The 25,402-nt window shown below is 37.7% G+C and overlaps 2 protein-coding genes and 1 pseudogene across 2 annotated transcripts; 1 reads left to right on the plus strand and 2 right to left on the minus strand.

The window, feature by feature from the left end:
• Positions 1 to 27: 27 nt before the first annotated feature.
• On the minus strand, positions 28 to 10,582 carry LOC103704712 (phosphoenolpyruvate carboxykinase (ATP)-like). Its single transcript, XM_008788121.4, has 11 exons — positions 10,237 to 10,582; positions 9,132 to 9,187; positions 7,191 to 7,315; positions 6,996 to 7,090; positions 4,408 to 4,613; positions 2,476 to 2,664; positions 2,186 to 2,395; positions 753 to 906; positions 569 to 632; positions 383 to 463; positions 28 to 297 (listed from the first exon to the last, which is right to left on the minus strand). The coding sequence occupies exons 1-11, from the start codon at positions 10,345 to 10,347 to the stop codon at positions 221 to 223; spliced, it is 1,368 nt and encodes a 455-aa protein (XP_008786343.1). The 5' UTR covers positions 10,348 to 10,582; the 3' UTR covers positions 28 to 220.
• A 1,020-nt stretch (positions 10,583 to 11,602) lies between these two features.
• LOC103704713 (RNA-binding protein 34) lies at positions 11,603 to 19,565 on the plus strand. The gene is given in 8 exon segments (XM_039126537.1): positions 11,603 to 12,337; positions 12,430 to 12,488; positions 16,587 to 16,660; positions 16,784 to 16,896; positions 18,553 to 18,613; positions 18,616 to 18,676; positions 18,829 to 19,001; positions 19,004 to 19,565. Coding segments are annotated over 8 exon segments (1,044 nt in total). The 5' UTR covers positions 11,603 to 12,097; the 3' UTR covers positions 19,267 to 19,565.
• Positions 19,566 to 20,476: 911 nt separating this feature from the next.
• Positions 20,477 to 23,958, minus strand: LOC103704714 (annotated as a pseudogene).
• Positions 23,959 to 25,402: the final 1,444 nt, after the last annotated feature.

Below are 25,402 nucleotides of genomic sequence, written 5' to 3' on the forward strand. Positions count from 1 at the left end.
CGTCCCAAATGATGCAAAACAATCACAGAGAGAGAAAAACCATTACGCTATTCATCATTTATGTGTATATAAACTGTTTGGATAACAGAAGTGATAAATTGAAATCTGGTTTACTGGAGATCAGGTTAAAGAAAGCATGCAGATAACACATTATTCTGATAATTTCAACTAAAACGTGCATCTGGTAGAACTGCTGAAGGATTATACCTTCAAGGAAATCTCAGAAGGAGAATTCTTCAGGTAACTCCTGGAATTTACCTGAAATAAAGCTCTTGTACTTCCCTTTGAGATCTCCAACTGCAGAAATATAACCTTCATATAGTTTTGCAAGAAATAATCAAATTAAGTAGAAGGAAGAGAAAAGTAGCATGAGGACAATTACCTTTAGGATCAGCAGCTTCTAGTTTGCTTTCTGGCAAGTTACCAGATAAGGTTGACTCCACCAGTTTAACAAGCTCCTTGCCTAAAATCCACAAAAAATGGATGATTGGAGATTGTACTCATGTCATTAATTCCATAAAAGTCAAACTGAGTTGAAATCCAAGAGAAAAAATTAACTCCAGCTTACCTGTTATGCGCTTTCCACCATCATTTACGTTGACTAGGAAAGATGGGATCTCACTTTGTTTTAACTGTGCACAGAAAGATAAAACAGCAAAGGTGAGTTATTTCACGAGGTTAAGTGTCACATGTGACCAAAGATTAGCAGGTAAACGCATCTGTGAAAATAACAAATAGGTCCCTGTCCAGACCTGTGAAAGCAGTGCCTTCGAGAGTTCAAGTGGATGAATAGGTGAGGGGCCCTTGTTGTAAGCAGGTACAAATTTTCCATCCTGGTAACCTGCCAAAAAGTGATAGGCAGCTTGACCTGGAGAGAGCTTTGATACTGAAGGAAGAACACCGGTACTGCAACTTACAGACACAGCAATTAGTTTATAGTTCTAAGTTCGCCAACAGAGCAATGTAGAAGAATGAACAGCAGAGAGTAATGCAACTTGCATGATCAAGAGTATAAATGCTTCTACTATGCCAGTCATACTAGCAAAATACTGCCGCAACATAATCAAACGCATGCTCGCTTCTACTATAAATTGATTGAAATTGTATGGATATGTACAATGAAGAACTGAGGAGGTTCCAGTATGGAGAGATACTTTAGTTTGTGATGAAGATTGCAAGAAAAGAAGGGGAAGACCTATAGTGTAGATAGAGGTTGTGACGAAGAACATGCAGAAACTTAGAATATGTAGATGGCCCAATATAGGAATGCTTCGCAAATAAAGATCTATGAAGCCAATCCCAAATAGTTGGGAAAAGGCTGGTTCGTAGCAGTTATGGTTACAGTATGCTCATTCTACTATGCTAGTAATACGAGTAAATAATAAAAAAACAACCTCCCTAGTTTCCAAAATCTTGTTGATTACTGATCCGAAAAGTGACCCATAGACAGAACCAACCAGGACCGAATTGTCAGTCCAATATATCCAAGTGATATTTCAGTTCAAGCTCAAGCATGGTAGTGATACACCCAAAGCCAAATCCAACAAGGCTAAATAGTATGTTTGGTAAGTCATAAGCCAAAGCTCCAGATTGGCCAATCTCCAGCTAGAGCTCCCTCCCCATGCACGTAGTAGCACCAGAGATATATGAAAACTCATGAGCAATGATCATCTCGAGTCCAAAGAGCAACTGCACACCCTCCCCTCAGACTGCCTGCCCACCAGGCAGCCCCTCATAAGATATCTCATTTGCTTTGTTGGGACTTTTTAAATATATAATTATATCTGACAAATGATGTCACTAAATAATAACAGATGATTTTCAGCAAAATTTAATCAGGTGTCATTGGATGAGTTAAGACACTTTTTCACTTGGCCAGCCACACTTGTAGAGAACTGATGTAGGACAATAGGTCTTCAAAAAGCAATATTCATGGTGCCAAAAAAAATAAAACTTGATGTGTTTAACTATTGTCAAATGTTCCTGCATTTTTTCTCAAATTTAAGTATGTGCATATACTAACTTACAGTGCAAAAGGTTCCTATTATTGCCTCAAGATAAATTTAAGTCCAGGTAGAGGTTCCAGGTGGAGGTTGAGAAATTGTATCATAAGCCTGAGAAGATGGATTATATACCACAGAAATGACGTCCATTAAACAAGTTAAGCATAAGTTCTGCACTCTACCTATCAGCAGATGCAAAAATTACAGAAGCTGGTTTTTTTAGCAGATTTGATGCTGCCGAATCTCTGCCTCGAAAGAAGGGTGCAACACCATGAGAAGACAGAACTACACCAGCATCATTGGATACCAAAGCCTTCTGAAGATCTGAACAGCTCTTGATAGTATCTTCTGGAGCAAACAACAGAATCACAGAATCACCAGACACAAGCAACCTAACAAACAGACATTCTGAAACTGAGTTACCAGCTACATATGAATCATCAACCTCAAGGAAAATACGAGCAGTTACTACCTAGCAGAAACAGGAAGGCCTCCCCTTGCAGATATTACAGGAGCAGCCAAAGCAGCTAGAGCATCTTTAGCAGCATTGGCATCAGCAAAAGCTTTACCACATAAAATGAGGGATGAACGCTCTACATCAGCAGCTACAAATCCACTAGAGGCTTGTGACCCAAGACCAAGAACCTCCCTAGCTCTTGGACTGCATAATTTAACAGAAATCAAAAGGTTATATTAGTTCCATGGCCAAGCAGTCCACCACAGTCTACCAGCAACCAATTGAACTTTTTTACATTGTGTTGTTCTCCTCCTTGTCATGGATCATTTGCATGATAGGCGCAATAACTATATTAACAATCAAAGATATGGTGATTCTACTATCCTTTTCTTGAGCATAAGTCTATACTACTTCAATGCATGTTGTTTCTGGCTCACACAGTGAATCATTAATTCTCCTGACATGGAAATTATTAACTAGTAAAAGGATCAGTTGTTTGGTCTCCTTTTTTATTTAGCCTCAAGAGGTTCCAGTTGTACATACTAGATATGCTATTTAAGCTGATAGAGCAATGATTGCAGGCAAAAGGAATAGGACATTGAGAATATTTTCTGCATTTCCTATACTACGAAGGCCTCAACATGAAGAAGCATGTCAGATTCATTTGAACATTCACATTAACATCTAGGTTTTGTAAAGAGAGAAGTGGGACATATGGCATAACTGTGATGTCAGCTTAGACAGCTCAGACTTTAAATTTTACCATAAAGAATCCAAATGATTTCGGTGGAACTAATAAATCTGATTTCTAGCTCAATTGAGCATCCAAATCACTTACACAGGAGAATCCAGCAAATGATAAGAGAAGCCATGAACTTAGTGAAATAAAACATGAAGGGGTGAGAGAGCATATTTAGGTGCAGGAGCAGAGCGGAGAAGTCACTTGACATATTAGGGTGAAAAGTGCCAAGGATGTATCTATATCCAAAAATATTAAAAATCTTAAAGCAAAAGAAATTAATAATTTTTAATTGCATTTTTAACGAAAAGCATACGCAGGTATTCAAGAATAAGGATATGAGAACGAATGGCACATTTATTGTTCAATTGAATCATTTTGACAGAATACTAGTAGCTACTTAAAATAACTAATATACAATGAGTGGCAGCAACAGGAGCCAGGTACAGGTGCGGCTGTGGCTGTTCAAGCACTATTCTGCAGGAATAAGATAGGTTGATACCAGTCATGCTCTCTCTTCCAGATATTGCTTTGAGGCTGTATGCTATAGTGGGGCACTTAATTGGAAAAGACATCACCATGACCAATTTTCTTCGGTACATGTTCAAGGCTGAAGTCTATGATGTGGCACAGAAGTGGATCACATAGGAGATTTTAAAGGATGGCATGTTTGATGTGATTTAGAGCTCATATGCCCAGTGTTTCAGCATAAATTAAGGTTAGTGATATTAATTTGAACTGACTGATGTTTAAAGTTAGTAACATTGAATATTCAGGAAGTTAGATGTGATTTAGGGCTTACACAAATATTAGTGGATAACAGGAGATTGCTTATGATATTCATATGTAACCCGCTTGATAACAACTATAGTTGAACTGGCTGATACTTATCAAATATTTAATCTAGCATAAATTGCCATATGTGCATGTTTAATTTGTTTCACCAACTCTTTCAAAGACCTGAAAGGTGGGATCTTATCACATTTTAATATGATTAATAAAATTAAAAGTTAGTAGCATCTAGGGAAGGAGGCAGATATAACCTCCCAAAATTGCAAAATATCATTCATGTATCTGTCTTCGGTATCAGATTTCGCTTTAGTGTCAGTGTTCTTATATGAACTATAAATGCCAAATAGAACCATCTATTCTGGGTAAGTTGGAAATTAGAATCCATCAAGATATACCAATATAGAACTGCCAGTTACCTGATGGAGCTAGCGATATAAACAGTCAGTGGGCAAGAGTCATGGGAAACTGCCCGGCTGGGTGTTTTCCAAAGGATATTGGAGAGTGATATCACAGCGGAGGGATTATCACTAATGACACGGACCTTTGCATCCCATTTTGAAGATGAACCAACAGCTCCATCTTGAACAAAGATGTTTGAGACAGATGAAAGGTGAGAAGTAACCTAGAAAAGGAGGAAAATTGCACCAAACAGCAACCATTCATGAGTAAAAGGCTGTATGCAGATTTACTAATTTGTTACTTGGCATTAAACTCTCTGCTCTTAGCATTCAATCCTACTTTCTGAAATTTGAAACTCATAATAATATCAAAGTAGGACTGAACTGAATCACATTGTTAGCTTAAACGACAAATCAGAAGATTATTTGCTCTCTTCAGGGCTAAGATATAATAATTAATATTAAAAAAATACATGGCATGGCTTCAATATCCAGAGAATATTCTAATAAAAATAGATTTATTTAGGGTGACATCCTTTTATTTCTTATTCTTTATTTTTAAAAGAGAATCATAGAAATCGATGCAAAAAACATATTTGGTTCTATAATTTTTATTTTTTATTTTTCAAAAGTCATTTTCATTATTTCTAGAAAATGAAAGTAAGAAATTTTTCTTTCACTATTTTTAGAAACAAGAAACTCATGTTCACCAATACCATCATAGTTGCAATTGCCGTCATTGTCGTCCCCATCACAGCTACCATCATTGTCGCTGCCATTGCCATTGTCTCCACCACCAGCATCGCCACTGCCACTACCACAATCGCTACTGCCACCACCCCCACCAACTCTACCACACAACTGCCACCACTACAACCTTTGCCACCATCTCTACCATAGCACTATCACCATCATCGCCGCCACCATCATATTGTCAATGCCCCCACCATAAGTATTACCATCTCTACCACCATTATGCCACTACTACTAGCCACCACTACCACCGTCTCAGCTACCATCATGATGTATGTTTTAAAAAATAATTTATTATACCTAATATATTTATATTTTAAAAAATAGAAATAAAGAAGAAACAAAATTTTTATTTTTCTATTTTTGAAAATAAAAAAATGAAAGTGATGTCAATTGTAACTTATTTATTTGTTACATTTTTTATGCAAAAATGATAAAGAAAAGTTAATTATGGAACCTGTATGCCAATTCACTTTTGTTTTGAGGAATAAATATCTTAGAATATAAAAAAAAACTAGATCATTCAAAGTTTTGCTATTCGGTTAAGTATGTCATCTAATGATCTTTATCAATAAATTTGTAAACAATATAAGAAATTTCACATACTGGAATCAAATTTATAGGGCCCATTTTATTTTGCTTTTGTTTTCTAATTTTGTTTTCAAAACAAATCCAAGAAGAAAATTGAACTAAACTGAACAAATATGTATCATGAAATCCTTTTTTGAATTGTACACAAAACCTTGAGAGCTTTTGGCAGCAAAGCTTAATTGCTTTCAGCAAAAGTGAAAATAAAAGAAAGGAATTGCAGAAATTATGTGCAAATGTTGTCTCCAACATCAATCTCTGTGTAGTATTTTGCTAATTTGTAGGGAAACAAAAATAAGGTGAACAGCGATGGAATGAAGTGATGGAAAACCTGATGAGATTGAGTGGTCATGTACAAATAATGAAGATCTATCGAGCTCTTATGTTTAACTCAACAGCCATAATTTGGCCTTTTCAGAAATTGCTGTTCCGCAGGTTTATCATCGATATTTTACCTGCTCCAAATAAAGAGATTTCAACTCAAGGAATGCCTAAAAGGGGACAAGGCCCATTCGATTTCAACTGAATATTTCCTTTCATACACTCTTGATTTGGCAGTTTCTCTTTAATTATTATCTGCAGCAGCAAGTAGTTACAAGAAGATTATTGCAAACCTTGGCATATTTTCTCTTTATTTATTATTCTAGTGTTTTGGCTTGTAAGGAAAGACCATTGCTGCAGAAGTAGAAGCTATAAGAAAAGGGTGCAGCAAAATTAATCAAGTCTTTGAGTAAATAAATAATAGAGTTTCTTCTTGGTGGATAGTTTTTTTTCCTCACCATATTCTCTCTTTTTTCTCTATCTAAATGCAGAAACCAAAGATTTCTTCCTCTTCTTCTTCCCTCCCTCCCTGAATCTGAATCCAACATTATATATCATCTAATTCTCCGACAAAGAATTCAAAATTCTCAATGAACACCTATCTCACCCTTCAGCCTTAGAAGCCCTAATTTCTCCTTTTCTTGGTTAAAATTCTACAAGATATCACAGGATGCTCTGGATTTCCTAGTCTCATCCACATCAATATATTCTAGCTGTTATATCAATAATCATCTCTGCTGTGGGACATGTAATCCAAACAGCTAAAAGTTCAAACAAGACTATTTCAGTTTGCACTCATTTGTAACAATGAAAAGATTATGTCGTTTGTTATAATATAAACTCTGATGGAAAAGGAATCATGTTAAAAAAATGAATGGTTTCTGCAATGAACACCAACAGCAATGTGATATGGAGCACTGAAGGACCTTTGAGTAACAATATACCTGTTTCAAAAGTTTGCCAAACTGAGCCTTTGAGATGTCAGAAGCTCCACCAACAGCATTTCCTCTCACATGAAGTGGAAGGCCAGACAAAGGCTCTATGTAAATCCAGATGGCATCCATGTGATTATGAATCATTTCAAACATCAGAAATTGAATAAGCACAAGAAAAATGAATCGATGAGAATTTTGTACTACCAATTGTGGTTGCGCCACTCTTTTGAAGCTCAGACGACTTCATGTTGTAAAAAGCTTTATCCTTTACAATCACACCTCTTCCAGCAAGGGCCCAGTTTAATCCATAAGAAAATCCCGGGCCTTCCCTGTGGCATAAACAGCAAGTAGATAGTTTCCAAGTTACTTTTGGAGAAACACCATGCCTTACATAAAGAACGAAATTATGTAACACATAAATGAAGATAAGGAGAGGCCAAGACTTACTCTCTCACTATGTAACAAAATAGATAGTAATCATCTATGTATAATTAAATCAGTCATCAACAAGTTCCAAAAAGACCTGGTTGAGAGCAAAAATAAAAACTTTGCACCCATATCAACTATCCATGCACGTCTAACACTTGCATCTATGTTGCATTCCTGAGTTGCAAGATGCATCGTCACTTGACAGTTGGTTACATTTATCAACTAATCAACCACTGCCTTTTCATGTGTAAAGACAACTTGTTAGTATGACATGCTCCATTGACTATTCATTGTGGTATCATTGCTAGTTCCTCTTCTCTTCTTACCAGCCTAACTATGGTTAAGTGCCGCAACAGGCAATCCTTGGGCTGGCGGATCCCAATTAGTGTAATCTTAGGCTTCTGTATAGGTGTCTAAGCACATCTTACAAACTTGAACACCTAGGTACGTGAGGCTTATGGGATTGTATTGGCATGCTGGTAGCATCCTGACCTGGCACTGACATGATACTTATTGTGAGGTGCTGAGTAGTGCGGGTTCTCTACAGACTTAACACGCACTGACACAGCAACACGCCATGTACTAGCATAGAGTCACTAACATGCCATTGATGTGCCAACTAGCACTTAAATATATGAGTAGCAAGCATCCATTTGTTTATGTGGTGGGTTACGCAATTAAAAGGCATTTCTAATTATGTTATGCCTTCAATCTAGTTACATCTGAAGCCCATAACTTGAATATTTCAATTACTTGTTGTAGGAATTGATCAAGATAAATCATGCTTGACTATAATCATTGTGCACAATATGTTTTACAGAATGGTTTATGCAAAGCAATGAATGATCAACATTTCTTATAACTACCTGGCTAAATTCGATTATAATTCAAAACAGAGGGATGTTTTGGTCATTCAACACAGGCATATTTCTTTTGCATGTTTTCTTATAAAAATTGCAATTATTTCATTTCACATGCAAAAGAATATACACGGATGTGTGCTTGGTGGGTTGGGGGAAGGGGTATTTTAAAACAATGTAAATACAAGCATAGTTTAACCTCTTTGTCTTGAATCCTATGCATGAGTTTTAGTCTCTCGGATCTTAGCTTCATATTACCAACCAAGTTATTCAAATGCACAATGAGTTGCAGGATAAAACAAAGAGTTTGCAACCTTTTTAGTCCTATATCCTTCATATGCATCTTCACTTTAAGCAACAAACTTTTGCAATCTTCAATTGCTTATAATAGGGATTGTGAAATAAGCATCCTTTAAGGAAAAAACCATAGTGAAATGAAGAATACATTAAAGCCCCATAATAAGATAATACATGGCAGAATTTAGAAACCTTAAATCAAGATCAGAAAATCGGACTTTACCCATCCACATCCGGATGTATTAGTTTTCTGTGCATTACATTGCACGAGTATAGGGTCCAAAGAAGAATGGTTGTTCAGTCTTATCTATAAGCATCACTCATGGAGGTCAATAAGATTGCGCAAATAAAGAACTAGTTCAGATTTTCAAGAAAATCATGACCTAATAATGTTGAAGGCAAGGGCAGTCACAGAACACAATGCTAGCATTCAACTGAAAGACTAGCATTGTCAAGTATTTTTCATAAGATCAAAAGCACCTCATTACTATAACATCCATTACATGCATTCAGAAGAGATTGATCCAACAAGGAGAAAATTTACTTCAATAGAAGTTACCTAGGAAAGACTACAGTTTCTGCTTTCTCCTCAGCTATGGATGCTGCAACTGCATACTGCATAACCCATCAAAAAATAAATGAAAAAGTTCAAAAAAAAAAAGACCATCAGATGAGACCATAGTGTCAACAGATTAAATAAATGCCATCCATAATTCCACGTACATTGAAACTAGATGCATATTTTCTTTGATGCACATTATTAACAAAAATATACTGCATATACCAAATACTTGATATCAGAAGGAGAAAAAACAAACCGCGAGCTGAAAGATAACCATGCAACAACGACTAAAAGTGAAACTTATTTTTTCATCATTGTTGATGAATGATGATTATGTTGATCATATCTTGATGAGTCAAAGTCATGTTATGCCTTAATCAAAACGTAGATTTTCCGGCATAGATCTCTCAGCATTTCATTTCTTGAGAGTGGGGAACCGCTGAGTTTTATTTTATGTACTTGCATATGCAAAATTAGCAAAGTAGACACTCTCTTTGGAGCATAAAACCATCAAACTGCAGAGCTTTTCCAAGTATAACGCTTTACAAGATAGTTCTAGTAAAATCTAAGAACTGAACGCAGATAATTTTGATCAACTGCTATTGCGGACATCAATAATTCTACTTAAGATGAAGGAAATCTAAAGGGTAAGAAGAAGGAAAAAATGGTCATGGTTTTCGGTACCAATACTCTTCCAAAGGAGGAATCAATGATTCAGTCCAGAATCCCCGCCCCCATTCAATCTTGTTGCTTTCAAGACCCATGCTCGGAGCAAAAAGAATTAATAATTCGAAGCAAAAGATGAAATCTTGATTACTAAAAGCGGACCAGATGTCAAGTCTAGGTCCCTCTATCAAATAATATGGCCCTAAAACAATGTCTGAATCCGAAATCAAGAATCGAAAGAAAGCACACACAAAAAAAAAAAAAACGAAGGCATCTAAACCCAGAACATACCCTAGATCAATCAATTTTATCTACCAAGACAAGAATAATGTGAGAAAGATCTAAGGATGCTTCGAGAAGAACCAAATCAAATCTAAAAGCAAACTCGAATAGATAGGTAGAAGAAGAATAGAAGAGAGGAAAAGGAAGCACTCACGCTTCGGGAGAGAGAGGGAGAGGAGAGAAACGAGGGCTTGGTCGCGGGTCGCGATTTCGAGGAGGCGAGATCGGCGGCGCGGGAGAGATGTTTGAAGAGCGCGTTCCTCATTGTTTCCGAAGGATCCGAATCGAACCAGCCGCCCACCGGCTATGCAGATGAAGACGACGGAGCAAGAGAGAAGAACAGGAGCAGGAGGCCGCCGGGGGAGTGGGGGTGGTCGTAAAATGAGGGGAATTAAAACGGGGACATTGCCGCTGGATAGAGATCAGGTGAAGAGCATTTTCTCCACCGTCTGATCATGATGTATGGAACAGAACCCAAATGTAGCAGGCAGAATCGAGCAACAACGAGGAATTTTTTTTTTTGCATTTGCGGCGATTTGGTAAAAGCATGGTCTAAGTCTATCACAAAGTGAAAATTATGCTGTCACAGTAGGCGAGCATACCAAGGTTATACAATAAAATTCTTTAAAGCATATAGTTTTATATATATATATATATATTCGGCAACTCACACTAGTCTCACAAGAACACTGCATACTATGTCAAGTAACAAAATACTTCACAGAGGTGGAGAATTTATAAAATTTCTCTAGAGTGATGCCCAGCAAAGAAAACGATCCTGTTAGCAGTTTTGTTCGTCTTTCGACATACATACACAATTTAGAAGATGCCACACTCTTGCAGCAGCCGCTAATATTCTCCAGAAGTGAATAGTCGAACACCTTCAACTCTTCTGTAGAATTCACTCAATCATTTCTACTGAGTTCTTTTTCAAAATGATACATCGGGCCTCCAGAACTCGTCTCGCATAAAAGGCACCTTTTCAGGCAACCTTGCAAAACTAATGGCTCGAAGGTAAAGCATGTAGTGGTTCACCATAGCTCATGACAGGACAGTTCTGCTAATGTCATATGGTACAACTAGCATGCAAGTTTTTTTATTTTTTTAAATTATTTTTGCAAGAGGATTACAACTTAAAGCATTTTTTTTTCAACTTAAAAAGCTTATTTGGTTCATCGTAAAGCATGTTAGAGCTCAATTTGCTGAAATAGCCTCGGTTAGTCAGCTCCCCCTGAGCTGTTCCCACTTCAAGCCAATATTTGTCTTTGTAACTATTTCAAACAATCCATGTCAAGCCCAATCAAACGTGCCCGGAAGTCACCACATAAGTATATAATTATATACTTATTTTTAAAAAATTAATTTTAATTCATTTAGCTCATAAATATTATAAACTGATCTGATCAATCTCGGCTCGGCCAACTCATCCAGACCTGGGCCGGGCTAGATTGCCAATGTTGGCGACGCTGTAGTGGCCCAAAGACCCAATGCCAATACCCGAAGGAGCACCCTTTGAGGTTGCTTCTTTCAAGAAGCGCGCCCCTCCACCCCTCGCAGGGGAAAACAAAAGATAGCCCTTCTTTTTCTTCCTCCCGCCGATCTCCCTCTCCACGAATCGAAGACCAAAAGATGGGGAAAAAATCCAAGGATTCGAGCCAGAAATTCTCCGACGCCGTCAAATCCCTCTTCGCCGCCGACAACCCCTTCCGCCGCAAAGCGAAGCCCGCATCCCCCGCCGCCCTGCCGCCCAGCAGCTAGGGTTAGGGTGGGATTCGGCCACCGGCGAAGACGAAAACCCTAGCAATGGCGGCGCCGACGCCGGAGATGTGAGGAAGAGAAAGAGGGAGAGGGGCGAAGCTCCAAACCCTAGCTCGGCCTCCGTCTCGATCTCCAAGAAACGGAAGAAGCTCGAGGACGATGGCGAGGAGGGTAGCGCGAAGAAGAAGAGGAAGAAGAGGAAGAGGGACGAGATAGAGGAGGAGTACGAGAAGAGGACGTATGGCGTGGTCGAGAAGATGTCGGAGGAGGAGGGAGAGAAGGGCTGGGTGGTTGCCGTCGGGGAGAAGAGGAAAGCAGACGATGTCTCGTCGGAGATGGTGATCTCGAATGAGTCCTTTGATGATGAGAGCAAGCTCATGAGGACGGTATTCGTTGGAAACTTGCCGGTGAAGACGAAGAGGAAGACATTATTGAAGGAATTCGAGAGGCTTGGGGAGGTCGAGTCGGTCAGGATAAGATCGGTGCCTATCGTTGATGTGAGTCCTGGAATTGTTTCTTTTGTACAGAATGGAGTATAGGATGCTTATTTTTTGTTCTCGTTCTTTTTCTTGTTGATTTTGTTGATCAGAGTAAGGTTCCGAGAAAGGCAGCCGTTATTAAGGGGAAAATCAATGACACTGTTGATAGGTTAGTTCTTTTTCCTTTTCCTTTTTTCCAATTTGTTTTCTTTTTTCTAATTTGTTTTATGGTGAAATATCTTTTTTTTCATAGATTAAGGAAAAGAGATTGAAGAAAGAATTAAGTAAATCTCGTATGGATGAACATGTTGCATTATGGATCCCATTGTTAGTTCCCTGTATGATCGTCCAAACCAATTCTTATAGCATCGATCGGGTTTTGCTTTTGTGAATCTTTCTTTGCTCCTCCTCAGAGGTGTCAAGTATCACATCTGTATCAGAGCATGCCTTTTCTGATTCTTCTCTCACAACACCCATTTTCTCGTTCTGGTCCTTCCACCCACATTCAAACCTCTCCCACTAGTAGGGTCTTTTTTGCATGATTGAATCCTTGTGCCACTTCATGTTATCTCAATCAGTTGTTGGTTACTTTAGTATTTGATCTTGCAATTTTGGAGCTCTCTCAATCATAGGCATTTCTAACTGCTTCCCGCACAATTTTATTGCACGCACGCATGTCCATCTGGATCTCTTATTTGTACTTGAACTGAGATCCTTTTTGACCAGCACAAAACACTTAGTGACATCTTGAGTGCTGTTCTTTACGACATCTTTATTCTTCCATATTTCCATTGGCATATAGCAAATTAATATGGTCAAATCTAAGGTATATCCTAGGCATGCATATCGAGTATGGTCTTAATTCCACTTCCATAGCATTTCTACTGGTCCCTGTCAAAGCATTCTTGTCCCCTTTTTTATCAGTTTCTTTGCTTTTGAGAATTGAAGTGATACATATGTATTTGTACTACTCTCTTTGAGGGCTTCTTTTGTACTGCATTAACCACATTTTTTCTGCATGCGTGATATTGGTTATTATATGTCATATTCCTCCATGTTATTCACCACTTGCCTTTATTGATCAAAATAATGATAAACATCCAACATACTAATTGGATCTACTTTAGCTGATATGAATCTGATCTAGGAGGCCGGATCCACAAGTAGCTATTGGATATGAATTTTAAATCACATTTATAAATACGTGCTGAAATTTAGAATTAATTCAATTTTCAGCTTGAAAAATTCTACATGGGGAATGATAAAATGCTGCAAAAGTGAATCCTCAAGCCTCAGGGTTAAAAGAAAGGGCTAAGGAAGAAGAAGATTAATAAGCCATTGAAATCTAGGAGAAAACTTTCATTGGTGGATCTTATACTTAAGGATTGCATATATAGACGTAATTAGTTTTCCTAAAGGACCTTGAATTTATCTGCTTCATTGAGTCAACTAAGGTAAAACTAACCTATTAAGCACGATGATTTTGGTTGAGGCTAGCCTTTTACATGGCATGTTGTGACCCAAATGGGATCTCTACGGTGATCTTAAATTATCGGTGATCCTTATCTCAAGATAATGTAATCCTTGATGATCTAATATCACCGTGTTTGGTATGCTATACTTCAGTGATTAAATATTCTGGATATCCACGATTAATCTGTTTGGATATTACTGGTCATATAATATCAAAACTACCCCTGATATATTTCATACAATTTGCAACTATTAAACATAATTCTCAAATAAATCATAGGAAAACACACATGAAAATAAAACAAATTGTCAAAATCTGTCATTTTACACCAATTAAATGGGACCAAAAATTAATCAAAACCTGTTAAAGTGATTCTAGGAGATTATCAAACCTTCCCAACTAGAAGAATTTTTTATGGGATTATTAATCCTTCCCAACTAGAACTTTTTTCAGGACTGGCATTTTTAGAAACAACTTTTTCTACTAGATTGAGGGCATTTTTGTCCCCAAATTTCAACCCAACATCACTGCTTGAGGTGATCTTGGAAACCAGTCCTTACTGATGGGTTTGACATCACTAGCTTGGGCGGTGATTTTAGGAGTAGGAGTGATTTGGATCGCTTCCACGTAAGATCAATGGGGTACAACTAAAAGCGGCGATCTTGTCACTTCAAACCTCATCATTGTTGATTTCACCCCATACCAAACCCCACCTATGGTGCATCCATCACATCCAAAAGATGCGGCAAATTAGGGCATCCCGAAAACATATTTGATGTAGCTGAACAGAATACATGGATGTCAAGTTACAGCTCATGAAAGCCAATGAGTGTAATCAAATTCAAGATTGGGACATAAGAAAAAGTTTTTAAATCTACAGGCTCATCTAACTATGAACTGCTTTCCAATTTGAATCAGATTATTAAGGAAAACATTGAGAAGAGAGATACGTTGATTGAGTCAATGATCAAATGGACAAATTTCACGAAATCCGTAGTGTTTAAGGGGAAAATCATTGATAAACCACTGTTTTTGGGAAAGAAAACATGATAGATAAAAGAATATTCTTTATGTAGATTTATACAAAGTCATCAAAAACACTTAAGAATGTAATGTATCTGGTAGTTTAATAAATCAATGATAACCTGTGGATCATGCTTAAATGCATCGAAAACTTTTTTAAGTAAAGGCTTCTTGTACAAATCAAAACTAAAACCTAAGTTTGTCATGTCTGGAACCAATTTGCATATGTTGCACTGATCTTCTCTGGACGAACTTCTTATTGGTGATTTGCTTTGCATCACCACCATTGATTTCCGTGATTAATGGAGGAGGCCAATCATGTCCTTGTGTGATCAAACAGTCAGAGTTGTTTCAAACTTGATCTGGCATCGAATGTTGTAGGAAAAAGGATACTTGTGAAAAAGAGGATCAGATAGACCTATTCTCGGCTATGATTGTAGCTATCGAACCATTTCCAGATCTTATAAATTATAATTGCTTCTTTTAATCCTCATTATTGGTAATTCCATCATCTACTCTTCAATTGGTAGATCTTGCTTTGTCGGCTTTTATATATCAACAGTAGTTCCTCATGGATGAGAGGATCAAAGCATAGCTAATCCTAACTTTGTTGTTTTGAGTTGTCGTGAGCTCTTATTTATCTTGTAGCATTCTTCCATCATTTACTCTTCAATTGACAAGTCTTGCTTTATAGTCTCTTCATATACTGGTGATGAAAGTCAGATTTTAGTTTATTTTATTTTAATCTTTTTGTAACCCTCCGAGTTTAAATTTCCTCAAACTGATGAATTTAAAGTTTAGCTGGTTATGGAATGATTGTTATCATGGAAGCCATTGAGTTTTATTTGTAGTTAAAATTTGATTAAGCTTGCATGAAAAGAGTACAAATAGAAATTAGAGGGTTGTAAGTTAAAAAAACAATGGGTTTCTTTAGCAAATTTCATAATTTGAAGCTACTTTATGTAGAACTTGCCATGTTTAGCGAGGACATGAAAAAATGACTTGTCTCAGTGGCTGCTATGAAATATAACAATAATCAAGGCTTTTTCTTGACTACTAGAATTCCAGTTTAAAAATCCTTTAGAGAGACATCAGTCTCAGCAGTTACACGATCATCCTCTCTTGCAGTGCTCACTTTACATGCAGCAATATATGAGCAGCCGGCACTTTAACCTAGTCTCCTAGTACTAGTTAGCTAACATCTGTAGTAAATTCCTCTCCCTGTTTTCCATTTATATAACTGATAAATGTACCTAATGTAAGTAATCCGCCAGATTATGTTTCAACATAGCAAGAACTTTATTAGACTTACGCCTCAATCCAACATGTATCATGTACATATTAATTTGGATCATGCACATTCAGTTCATTGCCCCTGGAATGCAAACACTTTTTTACCTTAAATTAAAAGTTGATATTTATTACCTCTACAACTTCTGGAAGCTGTAAACAAGAAACAATGAGGAAAATATAGGAACTCCAATGACTTTTTAAAGTCAGGTCCTGAATCTATTCTAGAATCTGATTGTGTCAACTATTTCTCAATCTTTTACCTCTGAAACTGAAACATTCATTCACCAGGTTCTTAGTGTTTATGTCCCTTTTGGGAGACGGAATGATTGATTAATTATTTTGCAAATGTTGCCTTTCTTACATTTCGCAAACTACAATTTGCAGATTAATATCTAAAAAGACTTTGAAAATGTTTCTCTGCTTTTAATACCTGTCTAACTAATGTTGTTGTGCATCTCGTTCTCCCCTGATTTGCAGTGTTCATGCTTACATTGTTTTCAAAGACGAGCAATCAGCACATGCTGCTCTGTCTCACAATATGGCACAGGTGTGTTGCTTCTTGTGCATAAAGAATTAGACAATGTGCATAGCTTTGCACCTTATTTCTCATGGTCTATGAAGTATAATTGATTGACCTTGTGAATCCTGATAAAGATATTTGAACTTCTTTACAGTTTGAGGAAACCACATCCGTGTTGATATGCATGCCACCTCGTAAGAAACTGAGAGTAACCCACTTTATGACAGAAAGAAGACTGTTTTGTGGTAACTGCCTTTTGATGTGAAGGTGATTGTTCTTTTTTAGCAATTTTCAGAGTACAACTTCTGATTCGTATGGATTATATTAAGGTTTTTGCATGAATACCCTCCTAAATATCGAATTTTGCATGAATCCCTTCAAATTTGATATTCATATATACATCATAAAACACTTGTTTTGCTATTCTACTCTTTTTTATTTTGTTTTTGCAAATGTATCCATGCCATCTAATGCCGTTAAAAATTAGCGGTTTCAAATTAAATGACTAAATACCCTTTGGTAGATGTGCAAATAGAAACATTTATAAAGTATGTAAGCAAATAGCAACTTCACAAAGATATTCATGCTATTTTGCATATTTAGAAGGGTATATATGCAAAAAGAACTTAGCAGATAAGAAGAATTTAGATTTATAATTAATTGATAGCCTATTGTGTAGAGCATCACTTTTGTTGTGCTTTGGTTCTCTCTACTTCACCACTTGAATCTCTTTATGCAGTTGCAATACTTCTACATTTTCAATTTGATCTTAGCTGCTATTGTTGATTGAAAAGTTGTATAATATTGGCCTCTTTCTGACAAATAAGAACACTCTTTCAAATCCTTGTACTCCTCAAACAAACTCATCAATTTCTGATCTGTGTCTAATATCTGTAGACTTAGATGTCAAATGTCTAATCACAGACCAAATCTTTATAGTCTTCTCAACTTCAAATTGAAGATATGCACTTTATCATCATATAGGTCCTTGTAGCAATAACAATCAACATCAACTACCAGCTCTTTGTCTCTCAAAGTAGTACTTCATCTTGTAGAATTCTTAACCTTCTTAAAATATCCTCCAAATTCACCTCAATTTGAATAGTTGTGCTCCAATTTAAAAACTTGTACATTGAATAAATAATGCACGATATAATGTAGAGAGATGCTTATCAACCAAACTATCCTAACAAAAAAAGAAAAAAGGAATATAGTACATAGCCACGATGTTCAACATTCAAAAACGGTGATACTTCGTCTTCTACCATCAAATAAGTATATGGTTATGCGGTAGAACCAAAAAACAGAACTTTAATATAAGTTCATTTAGAAAAATAAGAATGGAATAAAATCAGCTACGACAATCATATTGTTCTTCTAACACTAGTAATGATTTTTTTTGGTTCAGATTAATAGGAGAAAAATAGCATACATCAACAGAGGGAAGAGGGCAAGATGAGTTGAAATATTTTTTATGATGAATAGATAGGAGAGATTTGGAAGTGGGTCGAGCCCATGACTGGATTTGGAGAGGAAAGATTTAGAAGCCAGAAGGAATTTCTTTTTACCGTCAAATATTGTTGGATTACGGAAATAGGGAGGAAGGAGATCGCGATCGTGAGCCCGCTTGCGATCCCGATCCTACTCGATCGCGATCCCGATAGCAGGGAAAAAAGACAGGACATAGCGTAATTTCAAAATTTATTTATTTTTAATATAACATATGATTTTCTTAACACCATTAGAACAACCGTTATATTAGGGCATTTGTACAATAACAGCGTTTTACGAGGTATACATGCAAATATTAATTTTGGAAGAGTATTATGCAAAATTCGATATTTATAAGGTATTCATGCAAAAAACCTTTATATTAATGGTATGGTTATCAATCATTGACTTTTTTGTGTTCACTTACTTCAGGATGAAGAACTTTACCAATTTTTTGGGGTTAGCCCATCTGAAGCCACTGTTGAAGCTGTACGGTTGTCAGAGATCCTCATACGAGCATGGGAAAGGGTATTGCTTACGTCCTGTTTAAGACAAGGTATGATTGTTTATACCCTTTTGTCCCAGAGAAAAATAATATTAGTTTTCCTTATTTTCCATTGATTACATTTTCTATTTATTCATTGTTAATTTATTACTTTGGACCTTCAGCATGGCACGGCTTTAAAAAAAATATAATACATCTTTGCAGGATGCTGCCAACTCCATTGTTAAGAAAAGAGACTTGATGATTAGGGATCGTGTTCTGCGGGTCAGCCACAAGTCATCAGATGCTACACCATCAAAGAGGAAGGACCCAGGGACAAAGATGGATTTCCCACAAAAAAGTTGTCAGTTTCCGACGATGAAAATTTTTGACAAAGGATGGCAACCCAAGTCAAGGCAGCTTCTCTCTCCTACCAAGGCCTACGATCGAGCAAATCTGGTGTTGTGAAGAAATCCAGACCATCCCTACATACTTCTAGCCATGGGAATCAGGAAACTAAGAGCAGGATGGCAGATCAGAATCATAAAGTTAAGAGGCCTGCTGTTGCTGCCAGGAAGGCAAAGCAACTCTTGAAGAAACGCAAGCAGGAGAGTGGAACTCCAGAAAATACTCATCAAAATAAGAAGGCAAGAAGATATTGAGGCAGGTTTTTAGATCGCTGTATTGTAACATGCAGCTTTAGTGCCGCATTGTCAGATCCATTGTTTAAGCCAGCTGCTGATAACTTGACGAGCGGTAAAAAATATTCCCCAGTTCTGATATTTAAGCAAAGCATGAATCTAGCAGTAAAAATGTTCCCCAAGTTTCTATCGAACTGTTCCCACTTCTAATGTTAAGTGGAAGGATGTTTTTAACCTCTGTAGTATTTCTGTTGATGTTACCATGAAATCACGCCCATTTTAAAAAAAAAGGGTAAAAGGATGAATCTCCTTATTATATCTATAGCATCTCATGGAGTTATGAACGAGGATCTTGTTTCAAACCTTCTAAAGCTGGCAACTGGAAGCTGTTCTACCGGACAATTTCATAGTTATTGGGATGTGCCTGTTAACGGATGCAGGTTGGGTTGTTTAATAGTATTCTTATTATTTTATGAGCCATTATTGAATTAATCCTGATCCCGTGTCAGTTTACACTTTGAGATAGAAGCTTCATAAACTTCCAAATGGCCTTGATAGTAGAAAGAATTTCTTTCCACAGTTTACCCACTGAGATTTTTGATATCCGAGCGTATCACTTCTGTAACTGTACTCTGCAGTTCTCATATGCAGGTCTGACCCAGAAACTCTCCTAGGTAGTGTCCTACATTTTTAACTCTGAACAGGTCGTTAAAGGCTAAACTTGTGCTTGACCAGCTATGCTGAACCCTAAAGGTAAACTCATGGATATGCAGGCTAATTTGTGTCTAGAGATACCATCCATGGTTGTCCATGGATCGAGCCCATCTACCTATTCAAGACAGGAGGTTTGTAAGGGAGCAACTTTATTTCTAGATATTAAATCTACTAACTAATGTGGGGCACACGTTCAGATCATGTGTGTTTCTTAAAATTTTCAACATTGATAATTAGCTCTTACTTGTGTACAGAAAGCATGCCTTTCAAGCTAATCTTGGTTAATCTGATCATAGCATAAGTCTGCCCAAGTTGCACTACCAACAAATGTTGAAAGATTAGCTAACTAAACTTATACTGATTTACCCATCATTAGCATAACAGAGAAAAGAAGCCATATGCATGAGCAAAGGGGGAACATCAACCAATCAAATTTAATGCATTAGAATTGACCAAGGGGCACAATGTACAATGAATTGGGACCTTGAACAAATATTGGTCGAAATTTAGAATACATTTAATATATGTGCTTCTGCCTCCCTGATTTTCCTGTGTTACAATGATACAGAATAGGGACAGCAACAGGAATCAGTAGCCTGTAGCCAGGCTCAGGCTTACATTCAACAAGATTACCCAGAGAATAATTGCTAGTCTTGCCATGATGCACAGCGTGGGGGGAGAGCTTCATCATGGGGAAGCTGATATATACAATAAGCACAGCTACATAGTCAGCAATCAGCTGCCATTACAGTGTGTTTTTTTCAGATCCAGTACCTTGTTGCTGACTCTTGCTCATCAAGTGTCGGTGTTACGAAATGATCCCAATGAAAAACAGCGTGGCTATTGCCTGGAAATCATAGAGGTCGGACATGATCTAACTCTCCAAGAGCAATTCCAGCCTGCTTCAACCAAAAGCAGATAAATGTTACCTAAGCAGCGGGCATACATTAGTCACCAAGGTATAATAGAAAATGCAACACTGACTCATCCAAGAAATCTGGGTGTCATAGATATGACCAGACCTATGTAGCTAAGACTTTCATAAAGATCGGCTATTTTCGCAGGTTACATGGAAGCTTAACAGTGTTTATATGCAAAAAAAAAGAAGAAGAGAACAATACCCTGACTGTCACATAAGCAGCTGGGATGAGTCCAATGAATGTTGCCAGGACAAAAATATGGTATGGCACGTCCACTATTGGTGAAGCCATGTTAATGAAAGTGTTTGGCAATGTAGGGGTGATCTGAGGAAAGCAATGTAGTTCAACAGCTTTTCTCTTCTTTTAGCTACCTGAAATTGAAATATGATTACTTGACTGCCAGAAAGAAAGTAAGGTGAAAAGGGAAGTAGTCAAAATCAAGATTACCCTAGACATAACAAAAATATGTCAGTAGACCAATATGATTATAATGTCAACAAGTCTGATATATCAGCGGAGCTTAATGGAAAGAAAACATATAGGGAAAAATTGCAATGCAAACAATATATGCACATCAAACCTGAAAGAGGAGGTGGGGAAGGAAATAAAGGCTTGGCCTTCATCCTTTAGACGCTAAAAGGCTCCTCCAACTCCACAACAAGCTGTAAGGCTTGGCAATGTACTTCAATAAAGTTCTCAATATGGCTAGGTGAAATTTGGAGCAGATTGCTACCAGTCTGCATACATTGGCCTGGAGTGAGCTCTATGTCTGGTAAGTCACCAACCAAGCACCATGTCTTTATAATAGCAGTTTACTAATAGAGTCTAAATAAAGAAAAAGAGATTCACCTGCTCTTTGAAAGAAACTCAGTTTGTCGGGCCACAAAGAGAAGACAATGGGCCTTCCTATCAGTTTTGAAAGGAATAGCAGGAAGATGCACCTGCTGTGGCAGCAAAAACTACCAAAGCTACACCATGGAAAACTCCGAAAAGCGACCCCAGCAAGCAATGACATGAAAATGGTCCCTGGTATCATAAATGTCTGCATAAATATGTAGACCGAACAATAACCCACCAGGACCTGGATGGTGTAGTCACTTTTGTAGCTCTCAAGATGATCCCTACAAAGACAAGAGTGTAGTACCAAACAAGGGTAAGCACTAATCTGCTGGCAATCAGGAACGCCAACTTAAGGTTGTAGGTAATTACAATGAAATAAAATGAATATATATAACTCAATGGAACAGGATGAAATCACAAAAATATTGACATAAGTTAGGCAAAATTACGATTGATGCTAATGATCTAGGAGAATCACATAGCAAGTTCTCAAGTTAACTGAATTGCTAAAAAGAGTGGAATTGCAGTTTATGGATCTTATCCAAAAACTAGCATGCCTATCCAAACAAATAAAATAAGGCGAAATATCTGCAACAACTGATGCTTGGTTTTAGGTGATGACTATTCATTAAGAAGAAATATTTTATTTCCTTTCAGAAGGTGATTCTAGGAAGGCACTTGGTGCTTTCCAGAGCATAATTATGAAGAAGGTTGAGTCTTGGTTTTCGGCGATGAGTATTCATTAAGAAGAACAGATTTTTGTTTCCTCTGTGGAGGCACTTGGTGCTCCCCAGCGCATAAATATGAAGAAGGTTGAGTTTGTCAAGCTATTGCAAGCCGTACATTGTTTATCAGTTCGACAAGCATTGACTTAAATTGGTTACTAATAAATAGCTAACGTACAATATACAGGGATTTCATTAACAAAAGAAATATCCACTGAATATAAAAATGAAAAAAAAGGCTAAGCTTTTAAATCTATCTGCCAGCATCTAGAAAGCTGAATTTCATATCAGAAGGCTACTTTAAAGCCAGAGCGGGGGTAAAAGGCATTTAAAGAACTAGGTATTAGAAAAATCAACCAATATTTCAGAGATCATGGAAATGGCTTTTTCTGGGGATTTAAGAAACCCACAAGGGGTTTCCTCCAAAATTATCAAATAAATACTTGGTTGTTGTTCGTCTCCTGCAAATATCTAAGCCAACTCGGAAATTTTTTCAAACAGATTCCCCCAATATTCCAACATAATAATGCACGTGCAAATAATCCTACTATTCCCAAAGAAAACCCCAAAATTTCAGAATATCCATGAATGTACACAGGCAGACACTGTTCCATTCCCAGAACAAGCCCCAAACAAAAATCCAATAACACCACAAAACACAACCAAATCAAACCAAGAAACTAAATCCCCAAATTGCTGGAACCCCCCAAAATCACCAACAAAAGAACCGACTTTCGAGATCAAAAAAGCAAAAAAAAAAAAAAATCCAAAATTTACCTCAAAATTTGGAGCTCTTCGAGCGTCCGAGTAACTTGAGGAAGCTGTAGTCGGAGGCGGGCATCGAGAGATAGACAGCAAGCAGCCCCACCCGAAGCCCGCCAACACGGTGGCCGCCGCCGCCAACTCCCACCTCGACAGGGGGAACTCGGAGACCCCCTTCCCTTTCCCCATCTCCTCTCTCTCTCTTCCCCTCCCTCTCCCTCTCCCTCTCTCCCTCAAAAGATAAATTAGGGTTCCCGAAAGAGAGAAAGAGAGGGGCAAAGAGGGCCCGATTCGAAGAGACGAAGAAAAAAAGGGAAAGGATCCCTCCCCGCCTTTCTTCCCCTTATATTCCCTCCTCTCTCTCTCCTCCTTTCTTCGCCCTGGCGCCTTTTAGGGAAGGAATATTCGGGAGGTCGGTACCCTCCCCCTACGCGCAAAAGTTATTATAGATATTTAACTGGTTCCGCTGGAGCAGCAGAACGAAGGGGAAGGAGGAGGTGGCGAGTTTGGGCGGCAGCAGCTGCTGGTCCCCGGAGACCGACGCGTAGAGTGAGGCAGGAGACGTGAATCACGAGGCCTCACCGTGGCTTGTACGCCTCCGGTGCCGGACTCCCCTGAATCCCTCCCCCCCCAAATTGCGTCTCGTACTCTCTTTGCTTTTATTTGAATATTATTGTGGTTCCAAAATCCATGGCAACTTCTCTAGTAGGTCTGACGGAATGGCTTCCGTCTTCATTCATTCGTGCCTTCACTCATTCATTCATCTTCATGCTAAGGTTAGCATTTAAAATAATAATATTATAACCGTTTAAGGGCCACCCATTTGAGTGTCATAATACATATTTTTGATGAGACGGTAACATTAAATATTTCACCTTTTCTTCTCCTAACTTATTTATTCTATTTTTTAAAAAATAAATTTATTAATAATAAAATAATTTAACTGTACTTTGTTTGATTTTATTTTATTTTTTTATTTTTATAAACTTCATTACAAGTTATGGCCGAATTATCATTTATAATAACTGAGAATATCTTCTAAAAAATAATCAAAAAATATATTTTTTATTTTTTATTCTGTATCAATATTTAATTTTTTATAAATAATTAATATAAAGTTAAATATACACTCGCACACAGTCCCCACAAATATCATAGTGTTTTGGCCTTCCTCGATGCAATGAACCTTGCCCACGAGAATTGGTTCTTGCATTTAAAATTTTATCGTAGTAGTCTTGGACCCAAATTCCAAGTTTGTCAAAGACCTAAAAGATAAATCCATGTCGCTTTCAGGGTAGGCCACATCCCCGGCATGAGAATCTCAAGTTGAAATTTTCGACGGTTCTCTTTCCCACGTGCATCACAAGCAAAGTCCCCTTTCTTGTTTTTTTTTTTATTCCCTCCCTCCTCCGACAAAGACAACCCCATAAATTAATGCAAGCATGTCAAGTATTCCACCTATTTTTTTTAAAAAACAAAAATGACTACTTTTATTTTAATCTTAGAATCTAATTTTTGTTCAAAAAATATGTATTTTTAAGTTATATGATGTAAAAGATATTGGGATCGTTTTGACATAAGTAGTATTTGTTGCAGTAAAACTAAATGTCTATTGCTTGTAAGAAGACTAAAAGAAAAGAAAAAAAACTACCAACAGCTTTTTGGGAGCACAATTCTAAGGAGTTAGTAAAGTTTGATAACCTGGGGCACCCCATTTTCTACCATTATTGGTTCTCCTCATAGTAGTTTTTCTTTTTTTTTTTTCTTTTTTTTTTTTTTTTTTTTTGCTAAAGAAAAAGGGGTAGGGGGAGGAAGGGACAAGCCCACCCCCGCGTAGCAGCCCCACTGGGCCCCCGCCCCGCCAGGAGAATTTTCGATGCGGGCAGAAATGACCGTGTGTTGGGCACCCCGACCGGTTTTACTCATACCCTCCCCACCCGTAGGCCCGGCTCAGCTACTCCTCTGAGCTCTGGCTCGAGTCTCACGTGTGAGTACGTCACACCCGGCACCACCCCAGCTACTAGCGGTTCAAGAGCGGTCCTACACTACAAGTCCAAGCAGTGGCCAAAGTAGTGAGCTCCGGTCCACAATTTAATCGTCGCCGCAGCGATTCGAACTTGGGACCTTGTGGTTAGAATTGCTGCCCAGTACCACAAGGCTACCACCTTGGTGGCTCCTCATAGTAGTTTAACGGCG

The sequence above is a fragment of the Phoenix dactylifera genome, chromosome 5 (assembly GCF_009389715.1).
Source record: "Phoenix dactylifera cultivar Barhee BC4 chromosome 5, palm_55x_up_171113_PBpolish2nd_filt_p, whole genome shotgun sequence".
Taxonomy (NCBI): domain Eukaryota; kingdom Viridiplantae; phylum Streptophyta; class Magnoliopsida; order Arecales; family Arecaceae; genus Phoenix; species Phoenix dactylifera.